The sequence below is a fragment of the Giraffa tippelskirchi genome, chromosome 10, assembly GCF_054371585.1.
Source record: "Giraffa tippelskirchi isolate mGirTip1 chromosome 10, T2T-mGirTip1v1.2.pri, whole genome shotgun sequence".
In the NCBI taxonomy this organism is placed as follows: domain Eukaryota; kingdom Metazoa; phylum Chordata; class Mammalia; order Artiodactyla; family Giraffidae; genus Giraffa; species Giraffa tippelskirchi.
In genome coordinates, this window is record NC_137284.1 from 109,009,600 (window position 1) to 109,031,228 (window position 21,629).

The following is a 21,629-nucleotide window of genomic DNA, read 5'->3' on the forward strand; positions in this document are numbered from 1 at the left end:
GATAAATTCTATCCTCACTTCTCTTCCTTCCCCCCATATCTCCTTACATTAAGTTATAATCAACTGTGTTACACTTGGGCTTCCCAGGTAGCTCAGTGATAAAGAATTCGCCCTACAATGCAGGAAACGCAGGTTCCATCCCTGGGTGGGGAAGATTCCCTGGAGAAGGAAATGGCAACCCACTCCAGTATTCTTGCCTGGGAAATCTCGTGAACAGAGGAGCCTGGTGGGCTACAGCCCATGGAGTCGCAAAGAGTAGGACACGACTACACAACTAAGCACAGCACAGCAGGCCCATGCGTGCTCAGTTGCTAAGTCATGTCCACTCTTTGTGACTCCATGGGCTGTAGCCCACCAGGCTCCTCTGTTCACACGATTTCCCAGGCAAGAGTACTGGAGTGGGTTGCCATTTCCTTCTCCAGGGGATCTTCCCCACCCAGGGATGAAACCTGGGTCTCCTGCATTGTACAATGAATTCTTTAACACTGAGCTACCTGGGAAGACACCTGGCAGGTCCATCAGGTCCCATATTAAAACTTCTCTTTTCTGATAGGAGTTCTCTTGCTCTATTTATAGCACAATATCCTATATAATATTAATATTTCTGGTTAGCAACCAAATTATAAGCTTATGTCACTCAAGTCACAATGGGTTTCTTTAAAACTGATTTATCACTATTAACACAGAAAAGATATTTTTTTACTTCTCAAATAAAGTGAAAAGACAAAACAAAACAAAAATTAAACAAGCAAATAAAAACCAGAGGAAGGAACTAGACTTTTCAGGATAAAATAATAATGAAAACACTGAAAAGCAGTAAGCTTCACCACAGTAAAATGAGCTAAGTTAAGCTTAATTTAATTACAGTAACAAAAGCACCAGTTTCAATCAAATAAAAAATTTTTTCAATCACTAAAAGAATATACATTCTGACTTACAGTGAGGAAAATCGAAGGTTAGGAAAACAATCAAATTAATGACAAAACCCACTATGTTAAATTTTACAAGGGTATTCAAATTCCTTTCAGTTGATCTAGAATTTAGCTATAATGAGCACTGCAGGAAATAAAACCAAGTATGAACCAGTCAGAAAGTACACTGGGATACCTAATTAGTAAAGACAGTGATATATTCTGTGTAAAATTAACAGCTCAGCCACCTTTCAAGGACTATATCTTTCTTAAAAGGTTCCCATTTTAAAATTTTTTCCCAAAAATCTCACTATACTGCTCAATCTCTAGCTTGAACAGAAATCATTTTTAAAAAGTAAATTGTAGTCAGAAGTGGAAAAAAAGCCAATTTCTCAAAAAAAAAAAAAAAAAACACCTAAATTCAGTACTATTCAAATCGAATTTCCAACTAGATTTTTTTCTGCAATTTAATAATATGATTCTAAGGCTCTTCTGAAATGTTCAATTCAATATGGCAACAGTTTTCAAGCAACCGCTCCAATAGCTAACTAAAAGAGCCATACAAGAACTGAAAGAAACACAGACACAGACACAAAATCATTGGGAAAAGGAAGAAACGGAGAATAAAGTATAGAAAACAATCCTGAAAATTGTAAATTCAGAACCTAAAAGAAATTTAAACTAATTATCAAGTTCAGTTCAGTTGCTCAGTCATGTCCGACTCTTTGCAACCCCATGAACCGCAGCACGCCAGACCTCCCTGTCTATCACCAACTCCCAGAGTCCACCCAAATCCATATCCATTGAGTCAGTGATGCCATCCAACCATCTCATCCTCTGTCGTCTCCTTCTTCTCCTGCCCTCAATCATTCCCAGCATCAGGGTCTTTTCCAATGAGTCAACTCTTTGCATCAGGTGGCCAAAGTATTGGAGTTTCAGCTTCAACATCAGTCCTTCCAATGAACACCCAGGATTGATCTCCTTTAGGATGGACTGGTTGGATCTCCTTGTAGTCCAAGGGACTCTCAAGAGTCTTCTCCAACATCACAGTTCAAAAGCATGAATTCTCTGGTGCTCAGCTTTTTTTATAGTTCAACTCTCATATCTATTCATGACCACGGGAAAAACCATAGCCTTGACTTGACGGACCTTTGTTGGCAAAGTAATGTCTCTGCTTTTTAATATGCTGTCTAGGTTGGTCATAACTTTTCTTCCAAGGAGTAAGCATCTTTTAATTTCATTGCTGCAATCACCATCTGCAGTCATTTTGGAGCCCCCAAAAATAAAGTCAGCCACTGTTTCCACTGTTTCCCCATCTATTTGCCATGAAGTAATGGGACCACGTGCCATGATCTTAGTTTTCTGAATGTTGAGTTTAAGCCAACTTTTTCACTCTCCTCTTTCACTTTCATCAAGAGGGTCTTTAGTTCCTCTGTACTGTCTCCCATAAGGGTGGTATCAGCTGCATATCTGAGCTTATTGATATTTCTCCCAGCAAGCTTGATTCCAGCTTGTGCTTCCTCCAGCCCAGCGTTTCTCAAGATGTACTCTGCATATAAGTTAAATAAGCAGGGTGACAATAGACAGCCTTGACGTACTCCTTTTCCTATTTGGAACCAGTCTGTTGTTCCATGTCCAGTTCTAACTGTTGCTTCCTGACCTGCATACAGATTTCTCAAGAGGCAAGTCAGGTCATCTGGTATTCCCATCTTTTTCAGAATTTTCCACAGTTTATTGTGATCCACACAGTCAAAGGCTTTGGCATAGTCAATAAAGCAGAAATAGATGTTTTTCTGGAACTCTCTTGCTTTTTTGATGATTCAGTGGATGTTGGTAATTTGATCTCTGGTTCCTCTGCCTTTTCTAAAACCAGCTTGAACACTAGAAGTTCACGGTTCACGTATAAAGCCAAAAGTTCAGCTTTAGCTTATGCCACACCCCAGTTTCATTTCATAGAGATCAGCTGAACAAAGGTAGGAAGATGTTTTATCCTTCTTCCTTTATCTCAATAGCTACCCTAATCTAGTTCAGAAACCCAGGTTCCACAGGAACCATAGAATTTGGCTGACATCTTTTGCTACTCAAACTTGACCTATTATGAAGCAAGGTATTTTATCCCATCAGAACCTTTCCCACTTCTGCCACTGCCCTTGGCCTCTCTACACTACATCTAGACAGAGGTAACAATTTCTATAAAACAAGTAAAGGATAGAAATTGATAGTAGCATATTATATGCTCAGCGATAGAACCCCAAAATAAATACTAACATGTTTCAAAGTAAGACATACCCGGTACAAGTGTGTGCATACTTGTTACTCAGTCATGTCTAACTCTTTGAGACCCCAAAGCCCACCAGGTTGCCCTGTCCATGGTATTTCCCAGGCAAGAATACTGGAAGGGTTGCCATTTCCTTCTCCAGGGGACTGCATCTCTTGCATTGACAGGGGAATTCTTTCCACTGAGCCACCTGGGAAGCCCTCCCAGTACAAGCCCATCTTGGGAGTTGTGGCCTGCCAGGCACTACACTGGTTAATAACATCAGTGATGCAGGAGGTGGGAGGCATGTCGGAAGGAAGGAAGACAGCACTTCCGTTCAGTCGCTTGATAGCACTTCAGCAGACTTAAAAAACTTCAATAGTAGACACTACAAAGAGTAAAACCAGTGCTGTGGAAGCAGTGATACACAGCACAAAATTCAGACAATCTCCCAGAAAATAGGAAGAAAAATGACAAAATAAAAATTATGAGGAAGAACATAGCTGATATAAGAAACAGAAAATAGTCAAACAAAAGACATTCATTTCCCTGAAGTATGGACTATATCAAATAAAACTGAATGAATAATCGGAACATACAATAGAAGGAAGCTTTCTTCAGCAACCAAAGAAATAGTTTAAACCGATTAAATCCACCACATTCCCAACTAAATCAAAGAAAATGGTATAACACAAGTATATAGTGACAAATGTGGCACTTACTGAAAAAAATAAAAATATTCTTCAAGCAACCAGACACAAAGAATTAGCTACTTACAACAGAACAAAAATCAAGTTTTCCATAATTCTCTCCCCAGCAATTATAAACATCAACTGATTTTTTTAAAAAATGACTTCCAGCCAAAGACGGACAGCAAAACTCCTCAAAACTTATCAAAAACAGTAGAAAGTATGACAGTAACAACCAGTGACCCCATTAAAAAGCGGGGGGGAGGGGAAATTGAGCAAGGAAATCACTACAATCATAATCAACAAATGTTGAGGATGAGTATCTTATTTAATTTTTATTGAAGTATAGTTGACATAATTTCCAGGTATATAGCAAAGTGATCTAGTAATACATATACATATGTCTATTCTTTTTCAGATTCTTTTCCATTATACATTATTACAAGCTATTGAATAGATGGTTGGATGGCATCACTGACTCAATGGACATGAGTTTGAGTAAGCTCCGGGAGTTGGTGATGGACAGGAAGGCCTGGCGTGCTGCAGTCCATGGGGTCGTAAAGAGTCAGACACGACTGAGCAACTAAACTGAATTGAACTGAACCTGTGCTATACTGTAGGTTCTGGCTGTTCATCTATTTTTTGGGGCTGAACATTTTACATTCTGGACCATAATAGGATTTGTTCCTTGGAAGAAAAGCTATGACAAACCGAGACAGCATATTAAAAAGCAGAGACATCACCATGCTGACAATGGTCCATATAGACAAAGCCATGGTTTTTTCCAGTAGTCATGTACAGATATGATAGTTGGACCATAAAGAAGGCTAAGTACCAAAGAATTGATGCTTTCAAATTGTGGTGCTGGAGAAGACTCTTGAGAGTCCCTGGGACTGCAAGGAGATCAAATCAGTTAATCCGAAAGGAAATCATCCCTGAATATTCATCGGAAGGACTGATGTGGAAGCTGAAGCTCCAATACTTTGGCCACCTGATGCAAAGAGCTGACTCACTAGAAAAGACCCTGATGCTGGGAAAGATTGAGGAAAGGAGGAAAAGAGGGTGGCAGAGGATGAGATGTTGAATGGTACCACTGACTCAATGGACATAAGTTTAAGCAAACTCTGGAAGATAGTGAAAGACAGGGAAGCCTGGCAGGCTGCAGTCCATGGGGTCACAGAGAGTGGGACACAACTTAGCAACTGAACAACAAAAATAATAGGATATGATGCCAAGAGCTGACACATATGCCGTAGAGCTCAAGTGTAGAGGGATACAGAGTCAGGTTCTAAACTAATATAAAGAGATCTAAGGGCACAAGTGGGAATCAGGAAATAGAACACAGAAAACTACATATGGTAAGAAAGACCTATCATATACTGCAATCAGGGAACTGTACTCAATAGCTTGTAATAACTTACAATGGAAAAGAATCTCAAAATTAGTGTATAAATAGTATATATAGATATATATAACTGAATCACTGCCACACACCTGACACTGACACAATATTGTAAATCAACTATATTTCAATAAAATTTTTTTTAAAAAAGAAAGCACAGTAGAAGTATAAGATGCACATATCAGTCAGCTGGCTTCCTAATCACTGAAGGTAAGAGGACAAGCAGCAGCCACCGATTTTTAACACCAAGGGCCTGTAACTGGAGATATAGGGGGAACTCTGTTAGACTCATTCACCTCTTAAACCCTGAAAACTGAGGGAGATGGATCACCAGGGCCAAGGAGAAAATAAACACAATAAGAAGGTAAAAGACTCAGGTGGTCTCAGTTCATTCCTCTCTCCTATCACTTGCCCACAATTCTTAAGTAAACTGCTGTCATCATTTTAAAAATGAGCAATAATTGCAAAGTAATGAATAGAGGACATCTGTGTTTTTGATATTAAACATTACTCAGTCATGTCCAATTCTTTGTGACCCTTTGGACTGTAGCCCACCAGGCTCCACTTTTTTAGGTTTTTCAGGTTTTTCAGGCATACTGGATTGGGTTGCCATTTCCTCCTCCAGGGGATCTTCCCGACCCAGGGATCAAACCTGCATCTCCTGTGTCTCCTGAATTGCAGGCAGATTCTACCAGATGAGCCAATTGCAAATAAAGTAAAAAAAGACAGAGATGAGGGAGACTGGAACATAAGCAAAAAAGCAGAAAATATCCATAGCAAGAAAAACTTCCCAGGAAAATAAAAGAAGAATCCATACAAGCTACCACTGTATTAATGAAATGGAAGAAACATAATTTTTTCTTTGAAAAGCCTGAACACAAGCTGGAGGGATGAAAACAACATTAGAAGCAATAAAAAGAAAAAACAGAATAAACTAAAAACAAACAAGGTAGAGAGAAATGCATAAAAAGCATACAAATCAAAAGAGCAAAAAAGACAACTAGTGAGATGATGCTAAATTTGGAAGACAATGTAAGGTTAATAATTTATAATAATGATATTGATTAAGAAAACTGACACTCAAAGGTATTATGGAAGAAAATTTTTCTGAAATTAATAAAAACTTAAATCTGTCAACTCTTACCTTGTTCTGGAACAAAGTGACACATACAAAATAAATCGACTGAAGATAATGCTAGTGAATTTACCGTCTTTTAAGGATTTAAAAATAAGTCAGATATGAGCATCCAGGACGAAAAAAATAACTCACTCAATAAGAAGTTTTTTAAAGAATTTCAGCCAGCCTCATACTTTACCACAGTAACTGTCGACACCAAATGGAAAGTCCAAAATTCTGAGAGAAGCTAAGATAACCTTCAAGTATAAAAGCAATAAACAATTCTCAAGAATGCAAGAAGACTTATAAGGCTTTCCTCAAATCTACTGGACGATTAAATTCAACTATCCAAGAAGTAAATCAAGATAATTCAGGAACAGTATAAGAATTGGTGGTGAGCTCTGAGTGGATAGGATGAAAGGACTAAAAATAGTGATTATTAAAATGCATGTGAATGTTTTAAACTTTGACAAAATAAATAATAGTAAGTTACCAACAGTGTCAGAATTCAGTAAGAAGAGAGGAAGATGAAAGAATAAATATGCTGCTTTTATTTTTTATAACAAGAGTCAGTGGGCACTGCCAAAAGTAGAAATATCACTTTAAAAAATTGAAATATCAAGTTTTTACCTTTTTTTCTATCCTTCAGGAGGGTTCTTTTAGAAACTGAAATATATTGTTGTGAACAAATATTTATGTAAAATTCATTATTCCTTCCATTTTATCTATTTCTTTTTTCTGTTACAATATAAATTTAAATATAAAAACATGATTCTAGTTTGTGAATTTTACTCTATGTCGAATCGGCAAATCTGTAGACAAAAATGGTGACTCAATGGGAAAGAATCTGCCTGCAGTGTAGTAGACCCAGGTTTGATCACTGGGTCAGGAAGATACCCTGGAAAAGGTGATAGCAACCCACTCCAGTATTCTTGCCTGGAGAATTCCACAGACAGAGAAACCTGGTGGGCTACATTTCATGGGGTTGCAAAGAACTGGACACAACACGAGTCGGACACGACTGAGCTACTAACACTTAAGACAAAAATATCAGGCTTGATGTTTAATAGACATTTAATAGACAAATGTTAATTCCCGATGGTAAGATTGGAACAACTTTGGTGGAACAGCTGTTAGTTTTATTTTTGGTTTTCTTACTTGTACCTTTCAATAATGCTTCAGTTTTACCTCTCTCTTTTTGTTTTTTGTTTGTTTGGGGTTTTTTTTTTTTTTGGTCACATTGCATGCCTTGCAGGATCTCGGTTCCCACATCGAGTCCAGGCCCATGACAGTGAAAGTGCTAAGTCCTAACCATTGGACTGCCAGGGAATTCCGGATAATGTTTGAGTCTTAAATAGCACACACAGTTTTATACTTTTTACAAAAATCACAGTTATTTTTTTCACAAAAGTCATTTTTTAAAAATTAAAGGAGCAACATCAATAAAGTATGAGGGGAAATGTGATAAAAAATTTTTACCATACAATATAACACCTTGTACCATTTTGGGGAACATTAAATCATCCTGTTGAGAGATGAAGCAAAATTAGTAAGTCAAAAAAACTATAATTCATGAAATAAAAAGATTCACAATCTTTAACAGACATAGAAAAAATATATTAAAGTCATTATATTGTCTAAATAAAAAGTGAAAACAACTTCAAAACATTCTTGAAAAAACCATTAGAATAATTTAACAATAATAATTTATAGCTGATAAAAATAAAGAGATATGTATGTGTATGTAATATCTAATACATGGAAGAATCCAAGTGCAAAGAAACCACAACTCACATACAAGAAATGGAAACCAAAGAAAATAGAGAATATCACAGAAGATGAAAATTGACAAAATACATCAAATGTAGCAATTTTAAATGGATTAAAAGACAACAGCCTTCAAAATGGCTTGAAAAATCCAATCCAATTCTGTTTATAAGAGATACACCTGAAATAAAGTTACAGGTTAAAAAACCATAGACAACAGCATGCCAGTAATTAATAACAAAGTGAACTCAAAGCAAACAAAACAAAACAGCAGAAAAAAAATCTTTTTTTAATGAAAGCACACATACAAAAAAAGATCACTTTATATGGGCAAAAATTTTTAAACTAATCAAAAAATAAAATAAATCTCACAAACATAAGCTGAATACATAAAACTAGAATATATAAGTCAAAAATATTTAGATATTCAACAAAAAATTGACAGAAAAATATAGCAATGTAAGGCAAACATTCCACTCCTGAGCTAAAACAGATTAATAGAGGAAAATATCAATAAGATTGCACAGGCTCTGAAAGTCACAATATATGCTCCATCCTACTTCCATGAATATTTACAAATATTGTTTGGAATATTAAGCCACAAAGGAAATCATTAAAAATATAACATAGCAAAAAATGTATATATAAACCAACATTCTTTCTACAACCACAAAGCGGGGGAAAAAAAAGACAAATTAACTGCAAATGTTGGACTAAAAATGAAAGAAAAAGTCTCTTTGAAATTTAAAATCTCTAAAAAATGTCTTCAAAGAAAACAATATCCTGTCTATGAGTCTCAATTTTTTCATATTTAAAAGGGGTTTTAAACGAAAAACCCTTATAAGGTCTTTCCAGCCACCCCTTACCCTGACACACATAAACCACAATGGCTTTTATATATCTACCAAGCGTATACCATATGTTCAGCTTTCTGACTGATTATTCAATGTGATATGCAAAAGCAGAACAAGTCCCTACATTAAAACAGTGTATGATCAAATTAAGGAGTGAGGAAAAGCAAAGAGCAGTCACCAACATACTATGAATATTCCAGAAATTCAAAGAAGGAGGTCAAAGGAGAAAGAAAGGCTTATTTATGTGACTTGTTAGGACTCAAAGAAGAAATCTGAAAATCCAGAAAAGAAATGGGAAAAACATTCTGGTTAATAATACTATATCAATGAAGGCTAAAGAATAAAACATTAAATACCGATAGTTATAAAAAGTTACTATAATGAAATACAGTCTAGGAAGAAAAACACAGTACTACACCAAATTGTTTATACTACAAAATGAGTTGTAACAAGATTTTAAAGCACAATGGCTGTGGCTGACAGCTAAAGTCTGGAAAGGCTCCCATCACTTTGAACGTCCATTCAAATAGACTTCCACTTTTAGATACATTTCGTATCTCTGGAGAGAATAACATTACCGATAAACAATGATCTTTATTTGCCATTTGGGAAACTGACCGTAGCAGAGGTAAGTTACTTGGCCAGGCTTCCATAGCTACTTCATGCAATGAGAGGAAAATCGTAACAGCTAAGAATTTAAAGAACATTATCACATTCAGGCTCTTCTGAGTCTGTACACTGTATATTTATTTCACATTCCTAGAGTATAACACACAAAAATTAAAAGAATTAGACTAAAAAACTCTAATCAAGAGTGCCATTTATCCTGAAAAGAAAGTAGGAAACCCAGACAGATTTAAAATTGGTTTATAATAAACAAGCTAGAGAGGACTAAGACTGCCAAGTAGGAGGGAGTGGGAGGAAATAAAGCATAGTAGTTTCTGAAGAAAATGCTGTTATTAAGTATAATTGCACCAACTTGATCCAAATCCAATATTTCCTATTCATTGAAAAGAAACATATTAAAATAGCAGCAATTTCCTTTACAAATAAACACATTCAGCCAAGGAAGCTTCTCCTAAAAAAGTTTCACCCTCAAGGTAATAAAAAGCAGAAACAAAGTTATTTAAGTATTTAAGTGTTCTAGCTTCAAATAATAACTTTTAAATACAGATATGCTATAGGTTAAGTCAGTAACAAATTTTTTAAATTCTACTAAAAATTACAATGAAATTCTTTCAAACAATCTAATCCTATAATTTTACTTTAAAGTGCACAAAAGTAAGAAAAATCTTCCAATGAATAATTAGAAATTATTACTATGTATTAACTGGAAATCATGAATGGTAATAGTTGCACTTAATTATTTATAATTATGATCTTTAAAAAGCTATGAGAAACAGGAAGCTTCACTTACAAATACCTAAATTTAGGTCTGACAGACAAATTTTGAATATAAGCATCTTGCTGCACACACTATATAGAAATTTGATTCCTCCTACAAGATATTTTCAGTTATTATATGACCCTTGACTTATAAGTTACAACCGGACCAGAAACTATAAATTAACCATAAATATCTGTGGAGAAACCATATCTCTGAGTTTCTCTATGAGTATGGTAACTCTTAAAATAGGCACATCCCTTGTAAATACAATGGTAATGTAAGTATTTCAGCTAAAGATGTTATCTCAATAAGGTCTTTCTACCCATTACTCTCCCATGGCTCACATACACACAAAACCACAATGAGTTTGTAGTATTTAAAGATACTGGCTCCTAGGGGTGTTGAGACTCTAAGCCAGGATGGGCCACACACCCACCAGTGTGAATCTGTCTTCTTGCACCTGAGCTGTCACTTAGGGGGCCAAAAGAACAGCTCTTGAGTGGATACATGAACTGTTGCAAGAATTACTCTCCCAGAAGAGAAATAGTTGATACTGCCCTGATGGCAAGATATTTTTCCTGCTCTAAATCCTTGTAAGTAAAACTGATATAAAATGTCTGGTGAATCTGAGTGTTTGATTGAACTTAAAAGACCATCTGGTAGACTTTGAAAAAGCTAACCTCAAGACTTTAAATTTTTCTTCAGACACAAAAGAACTGTAATTTGTGTTAAGTGCACAGCATTTTCTCATAAAATATGAGAAGCAATTTCTTTTTAAAATATTCAATGTTTTCAAAACATTGTTTTCATTTTTCCAATATTTAAGCTTCAGATTAACCATTAATATAAATGTAAAAGCCTTTCATAGAGCCTCTACAGTAATATTCTACATTCAGCCTCTTAAATTGGGGAGATTAGTCACACTGATCAGATACTATGAGCATCACTGACAAATTCTCCACATGGTTTTTAAACATTCGATAAAATTATCTAAATAAGCAGAACTGAATAAATCTGGGAATCCATGAAGCTTTATAGAAAGTTGGTTTTTATACATTTATCGAGATTTTTAATTCTAAACATAATCTGAGATGCTAAAGAGTTTGTCAAGATCTTGCCTCATATACTGACAAACTATTGCTATTTTTGATAGATTTTGTAGAGTTCATGTTAAGACACAAATTTTGTCTTTCATTTTAAATGCAAAAAGGCCCCCATTTAAAACTTAAGCTGTCTGGCTTCCTCCTGGCACCATCAGGAGAAACTGCAGCCCTAACATGCTAACCCCGCCCCCTACATGCAGCTGGATTGCATCCAGATTTCCATCCCATTACTAAAGTTCATCCCTTTTGTCTCAATGGCTTTTTCTTTTCAAGGATAATTACTAAAAAATGAACTTAACTCAGCACTCTGTTATGACCGAGAAGGTTGGGATGGGGTGGGGGTGGCGGGAGGGAGGCTCAAGAGGGAAGGGATATATATGTTAACATATAGCTGGTTCACTTCATTGTACAACAGAAACTAACACAACACTGTAAAGCAATTATACTCCAATTTAATAAATTGAAAAAAAAATCGACACTGTCTTAAAAACATAATCATTAGCAATTCTGTACCATTTGACATAGTAAGTTCTGAAACAAGCCCTGAAGTGTAACATCCTCACTGTCTAATAATAAGTGATCTCTAAATGGGATTCATTAAATGCTTAAAGAAATCCTCTTCTGTTTTAAAGAAAATTATCAGGTAAACTATTTTCTTGAAATCTTAAATTTATAAAGAATATCTTGATAGAGACACTAGATAAAAAATGATTAAAGGTGCCAATTAAAGCTTTTTTATATTCTCTTTCTCTAATAAGGACTTCCCTGGTGGCTCAGACAGTAAAGCATCTGCCTACAATGCGGGAGACCTGGGTTCGACCCCTGGGTTGGGAAGATCCTCTAGAGAAGGAAATGGCAACCCACTCCAGTACTCTTACCTGGAAAATCCCATGGATGGAGGAGCATGGTAGGCTACAGGCCATAGGATCTCAAAGAGGCAGACATGACTGAGTGAATTCACTTTCACTTTCTTTCTAATAAAATTTATATTTTAAATTATCTTCATTGTTGATATTCAACGTCACTTGCCATGTTTTAGTAAAATCATTTGCCATTGTTTCATAAAACTTCTAGTGAATTCCCTGATTAAGATACTCTTTAAATTAAACCACTTACTGTAAACAGCCCACTCTTACTGCTACAGGAACATGGGGAAGTTGAGCGGCCCATTTCAGTGTCACATCTTGGTATATATGCAACATATTATTATGATTTCCAATCAAAGTATTTATTGTTCCTTCAGAAACTACGGATGGAAGATAGAAAAAGAATGCTAAGAAAAAACTCATTTTCAACAGTTTATACATTCCTTTTAGAGGATTTATGATGCAAATTAATTCCAATATCTTGACTTAATGCATAAAGATTTTAAATAATAAAACATTGTTTTTCAATTTCAAAGTACCAGTATCAAAATTTTTTTAAATCATTTATAAGTTTATAAAAACTATATATATAACTAACTATAAAACTATAAAACTATATAACTATAAAACTATATATAAAACTATATATATAACTATATATATAACTAGAGTGGCCAACATTTTTGTATTTTATCTAAAAAGGATGAACTTGATTAATATATTTAACATTTAAGCTAATGATTTACTAAACATTCACTACAGACAAGTTATTCTATGAATCATTACTAAGCTCATTCCTCCTTATAAAAGAGTCTGATGTTCTCTTGGAAGCATCTTGAATAGCCACATCTTGGAAAGCATTAGTATATACCTGAGGCCAATTCTACAAGTCATTTTGTGCAAAGTAAAATGACTGAAAAAACCAAATGTGTGCTTTATATCAAACCTCTATTCAAACTTTAAAAGCTAAAATTTCCATTACATGTTTAGTATAAAATTATTTTCCTAGTTCTTTAAAAAATATATGAGTGACTTTGGCTTTTTCAGGTCTATATAACACAGTCATGACATATGGAAAAGATAAAAGAAAATCTTTCTACACACCTGAGCAATATGGGAGAAAACAACTTGGGCTACAATCAAGTTTCTTCATAAATCGAATCTGTCCATTATCCTTAAGGCAAAAGAAGTTTCTCTCACCAAGAACAAAAACAGAAGATGGTGACTGGTTGAAAGACACAATACATATATCAAGGGCTTGCTCTCCAATATTTAGAGTCCAATCTACCTGCAAAGGAAAACTTACGATCAACTGGGTTGCTAAAAATATAACATTTCATTCATTTTGATATTAATACAATTAAGAAATACTTTACAACAAAGCAGGCATAAAGATTAATCCTCATTCATTTTTTTCTCCTATTACCATATTTCTGATATTTTGTAGACTCTAGTAGTTTTTGCCCCTTTTACCACGTGATATAACAAACTATGGAAATTCTTAAAGAGATGGGAATACCAGACCATCTGACCTGCCTCCTGAGAAATCTGTATGCAGATAAAGAAGCAACAGTTAGAAGTGGACACAGAACAACAGACTGGTTCCAAACCAGGAAAGGAGTACATCAAAGCTGTATATTGTCACCCTGCTTATTTAACTTATATGCAGAGTACATCATGTGAAATTCCAGGCTGGATGAAGCACAACATGGAATTAAGATTGCCAGAAGAAATATCAATAACCTCAGATATGCAGATGACACCACCCTTATGGCAGAAAGCAAAGAACTAAAGAGCCTCTTGATGGAAGTGAAAGAGGAGAGTGAAAAAGTTGGCTTAAAGCTCAACATTCAGAAAACTAAGATCATGGCATCTGGTCCCATCACTTCATGGCAGATAGATGGAAAACAATGGAACAATGGAAACAGTGACAGTCATTATTCTGGGGGGCTCCAAAATCACTGCAGATGGTGACTGCAGCTGTGAAATTAAAAGATGCTTGCTATTTGGAAGAAAAGCTATGACCACCCTAAACAGCACATTAAAAAGCAGAGACATTACTTTGCCAACAAAGGTCTGTCTAGTCAAAGCTATGGTTTCTCCAGTAGTCATGTATGGATGTGAGAGTTGGACTATAAAGAAAACTGAGCGCCGAAGAATTGATGCTTTTGAACTGTGGTGCTGGAGAAGACTCTTGAGAGTCCCTGGACTGCAAGGGGATCCAATCAGTCCATCCTAAAGGAAATCAGTCCTGAATATTCATTGGAAGGACTCATGCTGAAGCTGAAACTCCAATACTTCAGCCACCTGATGTGAAGAACTGACTCATTTGAAAAGACCCTGATGCTGAGAAAGATTGAAGGCGGGAGAAGAAGGGGACGACAGAGGATCAGATGGTTGGATGGCATCACCGACTCTATGGACATGAGTTTGAGTAAGCTCTGGGAGTTGGTGATGGACAGGGAAGCCTGGCATGCTGCAGTCCATGGGGTCACAAAGAGTTTCACATGACTGAGCGACTTAACTGAACTGAACTGAACAATGTGATATTCACTATTCAGCAATTCATACACTCATATAAGTATAATCAAGGTGGTGAAGATCTGTATGTTGAAAACTATAAAACTTTGACAAAATAAATTGAAGAGTAAAAATAAAAAGATATGCCATATTCATGGGTTAGAAGAATTAATATCATTAAAATGTCCATACTACTCAAAGTGATCTACAAATGCAAATTCCTATCAAAATTACAAAGCCATTTTTCACAGAAATAGAAAAAATGTACAAAATTCATGTGAACCCACAAGACACCTAATAGCCAAAACAATCTTGAGCAAAAAGAACAAAGCTGGAAGCATCATACTACCTGACTTCAAAATACACTACAAAACTATTCTAATCAAAATAGCATGGAACTGTCATAAAAAAATAAACATCTAGACCAATGGAAGAGAACAGGGAGCTGAGAAATAGAACTCTGCATTTACAGTCAACTCACGTTCAACAAAGGTACCAAGAACATACAATGCAGAATAGGACAGTATCTTCAAAAAATGGTGTTGGGAAACTTGATATCCACATGCAGAGGAATGAAAATGAACCCCTATCTCATACTATATACAAAAACCAATTCAAAATAGATTAAAGACTTAAATATAAGAACTAAAGCTGTACAGTCATTAGAAGAAACATAGGGAAAAGCTCAATGAATTTTCAGATGTGACCTCAAAAGTACAGACAACATTAAAATAGACAAAGGGGATTTCATCAAACTAAAAAGCTTCTACAGGAAAAAAAAGAGAGAGAGAGAGAGAAAGCTTATTATGGGATTATATAAAATCATATATGTGAAACTTTTAAAAATTGTAATGCATTATAGAATTTAAAGTCTTTTATTCAATCAAAAAACTAAAAAGCTTCTTCACAGTAAAGGAAGTGTAAAGAGTAAAGTGTAAAGAGTGTAAATCAGTAGTGTAAAGAGACAATCTATGGAATGGGAGAAAATATATCCAATAAGAAGTCAACATCAGACAGCTCAACAGCAAAAAAAAAAAAAAATATTTGATTTAAAACTGGGCAGAAGACCTAAATGTCTTATTTCTCAAAATAAGACATACAAATGATGAATAGATACATTAAAAAATGCTCACCAACACTAACCATCAGGGGAATGCAACAAGATATCACCTTATATCTTTTAGAATGGTTATTATCAAAAAGAAAAGAGATAATAAGTGCTGGTAAGAATGTGCAGAAAAGCAAACCCTGTATACTACTGGTAGGACTATAAAACATTACATCTACTATGGAAAACAATATGGAGGTTCCTCAAAAAATTAAAAATAGAACTACCATATGACCCAGCAATCCCACTTCTGGGTATGTATCCAAAGGAAGTGAAAACAGAATACTGAGGAGATATCTGCCATCCCATGTTCATTGTAGCATAATTCACAATAGCCAAAAGATGAAATCAACCTAACTTTCAATGATGGATGAATGGTTAAAGAAAACATGATACAGGAAGGGCTGATGTTGAAGCTGAAACTCCAATACTTTGGCCACCTGATGCAAAGAACTGACTCATCTGAAAAGACCGTGATGCTGGGAAAGATTGAAGGCAGGAGGAGAAGGGGGTGACAGAGATGGTTGGATGGCATCACTAACTCAATGGACATGAGTTTGAGCAAGCTCTAGGAGTTGGTGATGGACAGGGAAGCCTGGCATGCTGCAGTCCATGGGGTCACAAAGAGTCAGACACAACTAAGCAACTAAACTGAATTGAAAATGAAAAAAATCCTGCCATTTACAATAACATGGATGAACTTGGAGGACATTATGCTAAGTGAAATAAGTCAGGCTCAGAAAAATGAATACTGTATGATCTCACTTATCTGTGGAATCAAAAAGTCAAAATAATAGAAGCAGAGAGTAGAATTTTGGTTTCCAGGGGTATGGGAGACATGAGGATATACTGGTCAAGGGGTACAAAGTTTCAGTTATGCAGGATGAATTAGTTCTGAAGATCTAATGTATATATAGTTATAATACTGTATTGTATACTCAAAATTTGTTGAGAGATCTTAATGATCCTACCACAAATATATATACACACACACACACACATATATATGTATATACACATGAGGGGAGAGATAAGTTAATTTGCTTAGTTCTGGTAATCATTTTACAATTTATACATATATCAAAACATCTCACTGTACACAGTAGGTTTACATAATTTTGTCAATTATACTTCAATAAAGCTAAAGGGAAAAAAGGCAGGTAGAGAAGAGGGTGGAAGAATATTGCATGCAAAATGAGCTGCCTGTATTAAGGTCCTGTCAGGAAGGGGAGGGTCAATGGCTTATTGAAAAACATACACATAAAGAAGATATCTGCTCCACTGAAATTTTTCCATAAGAAAGCTGTTGCATTTACTTTGCAAATCAAATTTAAAAATCAACAAAACCTACAGTCAATACTGCCATGCTGCTGCTACTGCTGCTAAGTCGCTTCAGTCGTGTCCGACTCTGTGCGACCCCATAGACAGCAGCCCACCAGGCTCCCCCGTCCCTGGGATTCTCCAGGCAAGAACACTGGAGTGGGTTGCCATTTCCTTCTCCAATGCATGAAAGTGAAAAGTGAAAGTGAAGTCACTCAGTTGTGTCCGACTCTTAGCAACCCCATGGACTGCAGCCTACCAGGCTCCTCCGTCCATGGGATTTTCCAGGCAAGAGTACTGGAGTGGGGTGCCATTGCCTTCTCCGCAATACTGCTATAAATATGTTTTTATATAGAAACAATTTTGAAAATATCAATATGCATATATAGAGCAGTTGTCAAGCTACTATAGTAGTATAGATAGGATCCTCTATACCTAAGAGCTCCTCTAGCGTATCTTCATCTCTCAGAACATGGTCAATATTTAATAAATGTTTCTTAAAATAATGAAAGAATGAATGTAAAATGGACATATAAAAAAAGAAATCAGTCCCCAGTCAGTTATTAATGTTTCTAAATCAAGAAAACATAAAGGAGCAAAGACATACTATTTTGAAAAGCTTTGGATGATAGGCATATATTATAAACAGCAATGACAGTGAGATGAATGTACAAAAGCATCTGGACAAAGAGGAAGTAAGATTACCCTCAAAGTTAGGCTTTGAAGCAAGAATCAAGAATCAACAAACAAAAGGTCAAAGAAGAGATGTGAAAAGTCACATTAAAGATACATATAAATTTTACACCATTCAAAAAATGATTTAGGAATTAATCTATCTACTTTAGGATTAACATATCTGAAGAAGGTATGAAATCTAAATGGGACTAGTCAGAGAGGCAAATATCATCAGTGTGTATATAAGAAGAATCTAGAATACAGGGCAGCATAGGGCATATAGGCAACGTGCATTTATGCACATTTATGCATCAGATTATCTTCATCTAAATTAGGATTCAACACCAAATCATTTGACAACAAAAAAAATTTTTTTTAGACAAATCATTCAGGCTTTCCTGGTAGCTCAGTGATAAAAGAATCCACCTATCAATGAAGGAGACACAAGTTTGATCCCTGGGCCAGGAAGATCCCACATACCATGAAGCAGCTAAGTTTCTATGCCACAACTATTGAGCCTGTGTTCTGGAGCCCCAGAACTGCAACTACTGTGCCTACACGATACAACTACTGAAGCCCATGCATCCTAGAGCCCAGGCTCCACAAAAAGAGAAGCCACCGCAATGAGAAGCCCTCCCACCGCAACTAGAGAGTAGCCCCCACTGGCTGCAACTAGAGGAAAGCCTGCACAGCAAGGAAGACCCAGCACAGTTAAAAATTAAAAAATATTTTTTTAAAAACATAAATTATTCAATTATCACTTAGTTCAAGTGTAGTTCACCTATGCAGAAAGATTCCACTGAACAAAAGACATGAACATCAAGTCCTAAGGTAGTTACATTTCTCATTACAATTTAATAGACTTGCATTCTAGCATTATTTGTCAGCACTTGTAACTCAGGCTGATGTGTCCCTGACTCTGACAGATGACAATTCATTCAGAATGGATAAGCAGTTTCTGAGGCCACAGGTTGTGATCCAGCCACTAAATACTTTCAGTTCACTAGGTACTGAGCGTCACTCTTTGCAAACTTCCCTTAACAAATATACCACATTCTAAATTAATGAGTCTCAAAATGCACAGTAGCTTACTAAGAACAATCATTTTAAAATCCTTTCACTTCCAGCCATGATACAGTGACAGGAAAAACATTCTACTGACCCACCTGAAACAACCACAACATGGACAAAATGTTTAAAACAACCGTTTGCGAGGCACTGGATATCAGAAAACAAAAGACAGCAATCCCTTGAAAACACAAAAAAATGAGGTGAGTGGTATAACTGCCCCAGCCATGAGAGAGTTTTTAGGCCATGGCACAGGGAGAAGAAATCCAGGCAAAGCCCACAAGGCCTCCTGGGTTGAGGAGATGAATGCTGACAGTTGAGAGAAACCAAGGCAGCTAGAGTTCACAAGACAGCATGCTAAAAAGGGAGAGCAACACAGGGACAGAACTCCGAGACTTGTTAAGAATTCTCTCAGATATTCAGCTGAGCACTTATCAGCACACTTATGTAGAAAATTACTCAAAGCCAGGGAAAGAACCACCCAAAAGGATTAGCGGTAACAGTGCCCAGCATTTACACAGGGCCTGGAATACTGCCTGTGCTCACAAGCCAGACTGGAACACCTCATAATTTACAGGGAGTTGGAAAGAACATTCAGAAGGGTAGTATCTCAGGAGGGGGTACAAGTAGCTCCAGAATGAGCACTGCTCTGGTCCCACCTAACAAGACTTAAAAGCAAGATCAAAAAGGATCAGACTGTTTCCAAGTAACTTAACTGTCTTCCAGGCCGAAGCTCAAGAAGATTTATAGAAATCCAAAGTATGTAGCTTCGAACAAAGTAAAACTGACTATATCCTGGCATCTAATAAAAACTTAGACAGCAGCACAGGGACAGAACTCAGATCTGTTAAGAATCTTCTCAAATAAGCTGAGTACATATCAGCACATTCATGCAGAAAATTACTCAAAGCCAGGGAAAGAACCACCCAAAAGGTGGTTTTTAGTAGTTTTAGTTTTTCTTTTTAATTATCAAGCATGTAAAGAAACAGGAAAATGTGATCCATAATGTAGAGATAAATAAACTGTATTATATACAGTTTATAATACTATACAGCTTATAATACATATGTTAAATAAGTTATATCTATTTAATTTAAAAAGTATACAAGGAAGATATTTTTTAAAACACCTAAATTGAACTTGTAGAGATAGAAACTATACTGCTACTGTTACTGCTGCTAAGTCGCTTCAGTCGTGTCCGACTCTGCGCGACCCCATAGATGGCAGCCCACCAGGCTCCGCTGTCCCTGGGATTCTCCAGGCAAGAACACTGGAGTGGGTTGCCATTTCCTTCTCCAATGAATGAAAGTGAAAAGTGAAAGTGAAGTCGCTCAGTCATGTCCGACTGTTCGCGACCCCATGGACTGCAGCCCACCAGGCTCTTCCGTCCATGGGATTTTCCAGGCAAGAGTACTGGAGTGGGGTGCCATTGCCTCCTCCAGAAACTATACTAGACGGGAATTAATACCAGATTAGACATTATAGAAAAAATATTAGTGACCTTGAAAACATAATAGAGAGATTATCCAAAATGAAATAGAAAAGAGAATTTTTTAAAACAAAGAGCAAATCTGTGACCTGTAGGGTAACTTCAAGTAGCCTAAATGTATGTGTAACTGAGTGAAGAGGAGAAAAGATGGAGAACAGAAAAATATCTTTGAAGAATAGCTAAAAAATTTTTCTAAATTTCATGAAAACTGTAAATTCACAAGTACACTAAGTTCAACAAATCTATAAGCATCAAAAAAAGGAATGAAAGAAAACTATACAAAACACATTATAAGCTAACTGCTCAAAAGAAGTCATAAGAAAAAAATCTGAAAAACACATGGAGAAGAAAGATATTGTGTACCAAGGAACCAAGATAAGATGAAAGATTTCTTATGGGAACAATGCAAGCTAGAAGATGGAGGAGATCTCTGCTCCTAGAGGAGGAAATCAAGATGGCAGAGTTGGAAAATGTAGAACTCACTTGCTGCATCAAACACAACAGAAATACCTCCATATGTGGAACAATTCTCACCAAAAAATAACGGAAACTGGCAGAAAGACTCCTGTACAACCAAGGCTGAGAGAGAGATCCACATGTAATGAGGCAGCAAGGGAAGAGAAATGATCACTTCTACCCAAAGGAGAGGACTCAGAGGAGAAGAGCGATTTCACAGGCAGAGATCCTCCCTGGGGAGTGAGCAGTTGGAGCTACATATTAGGCACTCCAGTCCTGTGGTCCTCCACAATGAAGACAAGCCTCTTGGCTGGTTGGAGTGCTGGCAGGACTAACAAGAAGGCTGAGGAAAGCCCAGATTCTGTTCCCGAAGGAGTGTACACATGCTTGTTCACTCCTGAAACAGGGCAGAAAGTGCAGATAAGAACTTTGTGAGTAGCTGACTGGCTTTTCACAACTGCCTCATGAGCAAACTGAATGTTCCAGCCCCACTTAGGTCATATTGCAGCTCCACACTGGAGCGAAGGCTAATATGACCGAGGAAAGAGCCCAGTCATGAGACATAAAGGCAGCTAAGACCCAAAGCAATGTCTAAGCAGGGAGAGGACAGTCATTATTGGTGCATGCACAGGCAGCAGCA

At 36.4% G+C, this 21,629-nt stretch overlaps 1 protein-coding gene across 20 annotated transcripts in view; it reads right to left on the reverse strand.

Annotated features, from left to right (window-relative positions):
* Positions 1-21,629, reverse strand: part of BBS9 (Bardet-Biedl syndrome 9) — a 458,699-nt gene that overhangs the window by 304,886 nt on the left and 132,184 nt on the right. For all 20 annotated transcript variants that reach the window (XM_081533569.1, XM_081533584.1, XM_081533581.1 and 17 more), the window contains 2 exons: positions 13,458-13,641; positions 12,604-12,733 (listed from right to left, as the gene is read on the reverse strand). In XM_081533569.1, the coding sequence (XP_081389695.1) occupies positions 12,604-12,733; positions 13,458-13,641 (314 nt within the window). The remainder of the gene's footprint in view (positions 1-12,603; positions 12,734-13,457; positions 13,642-21,629) is intronic.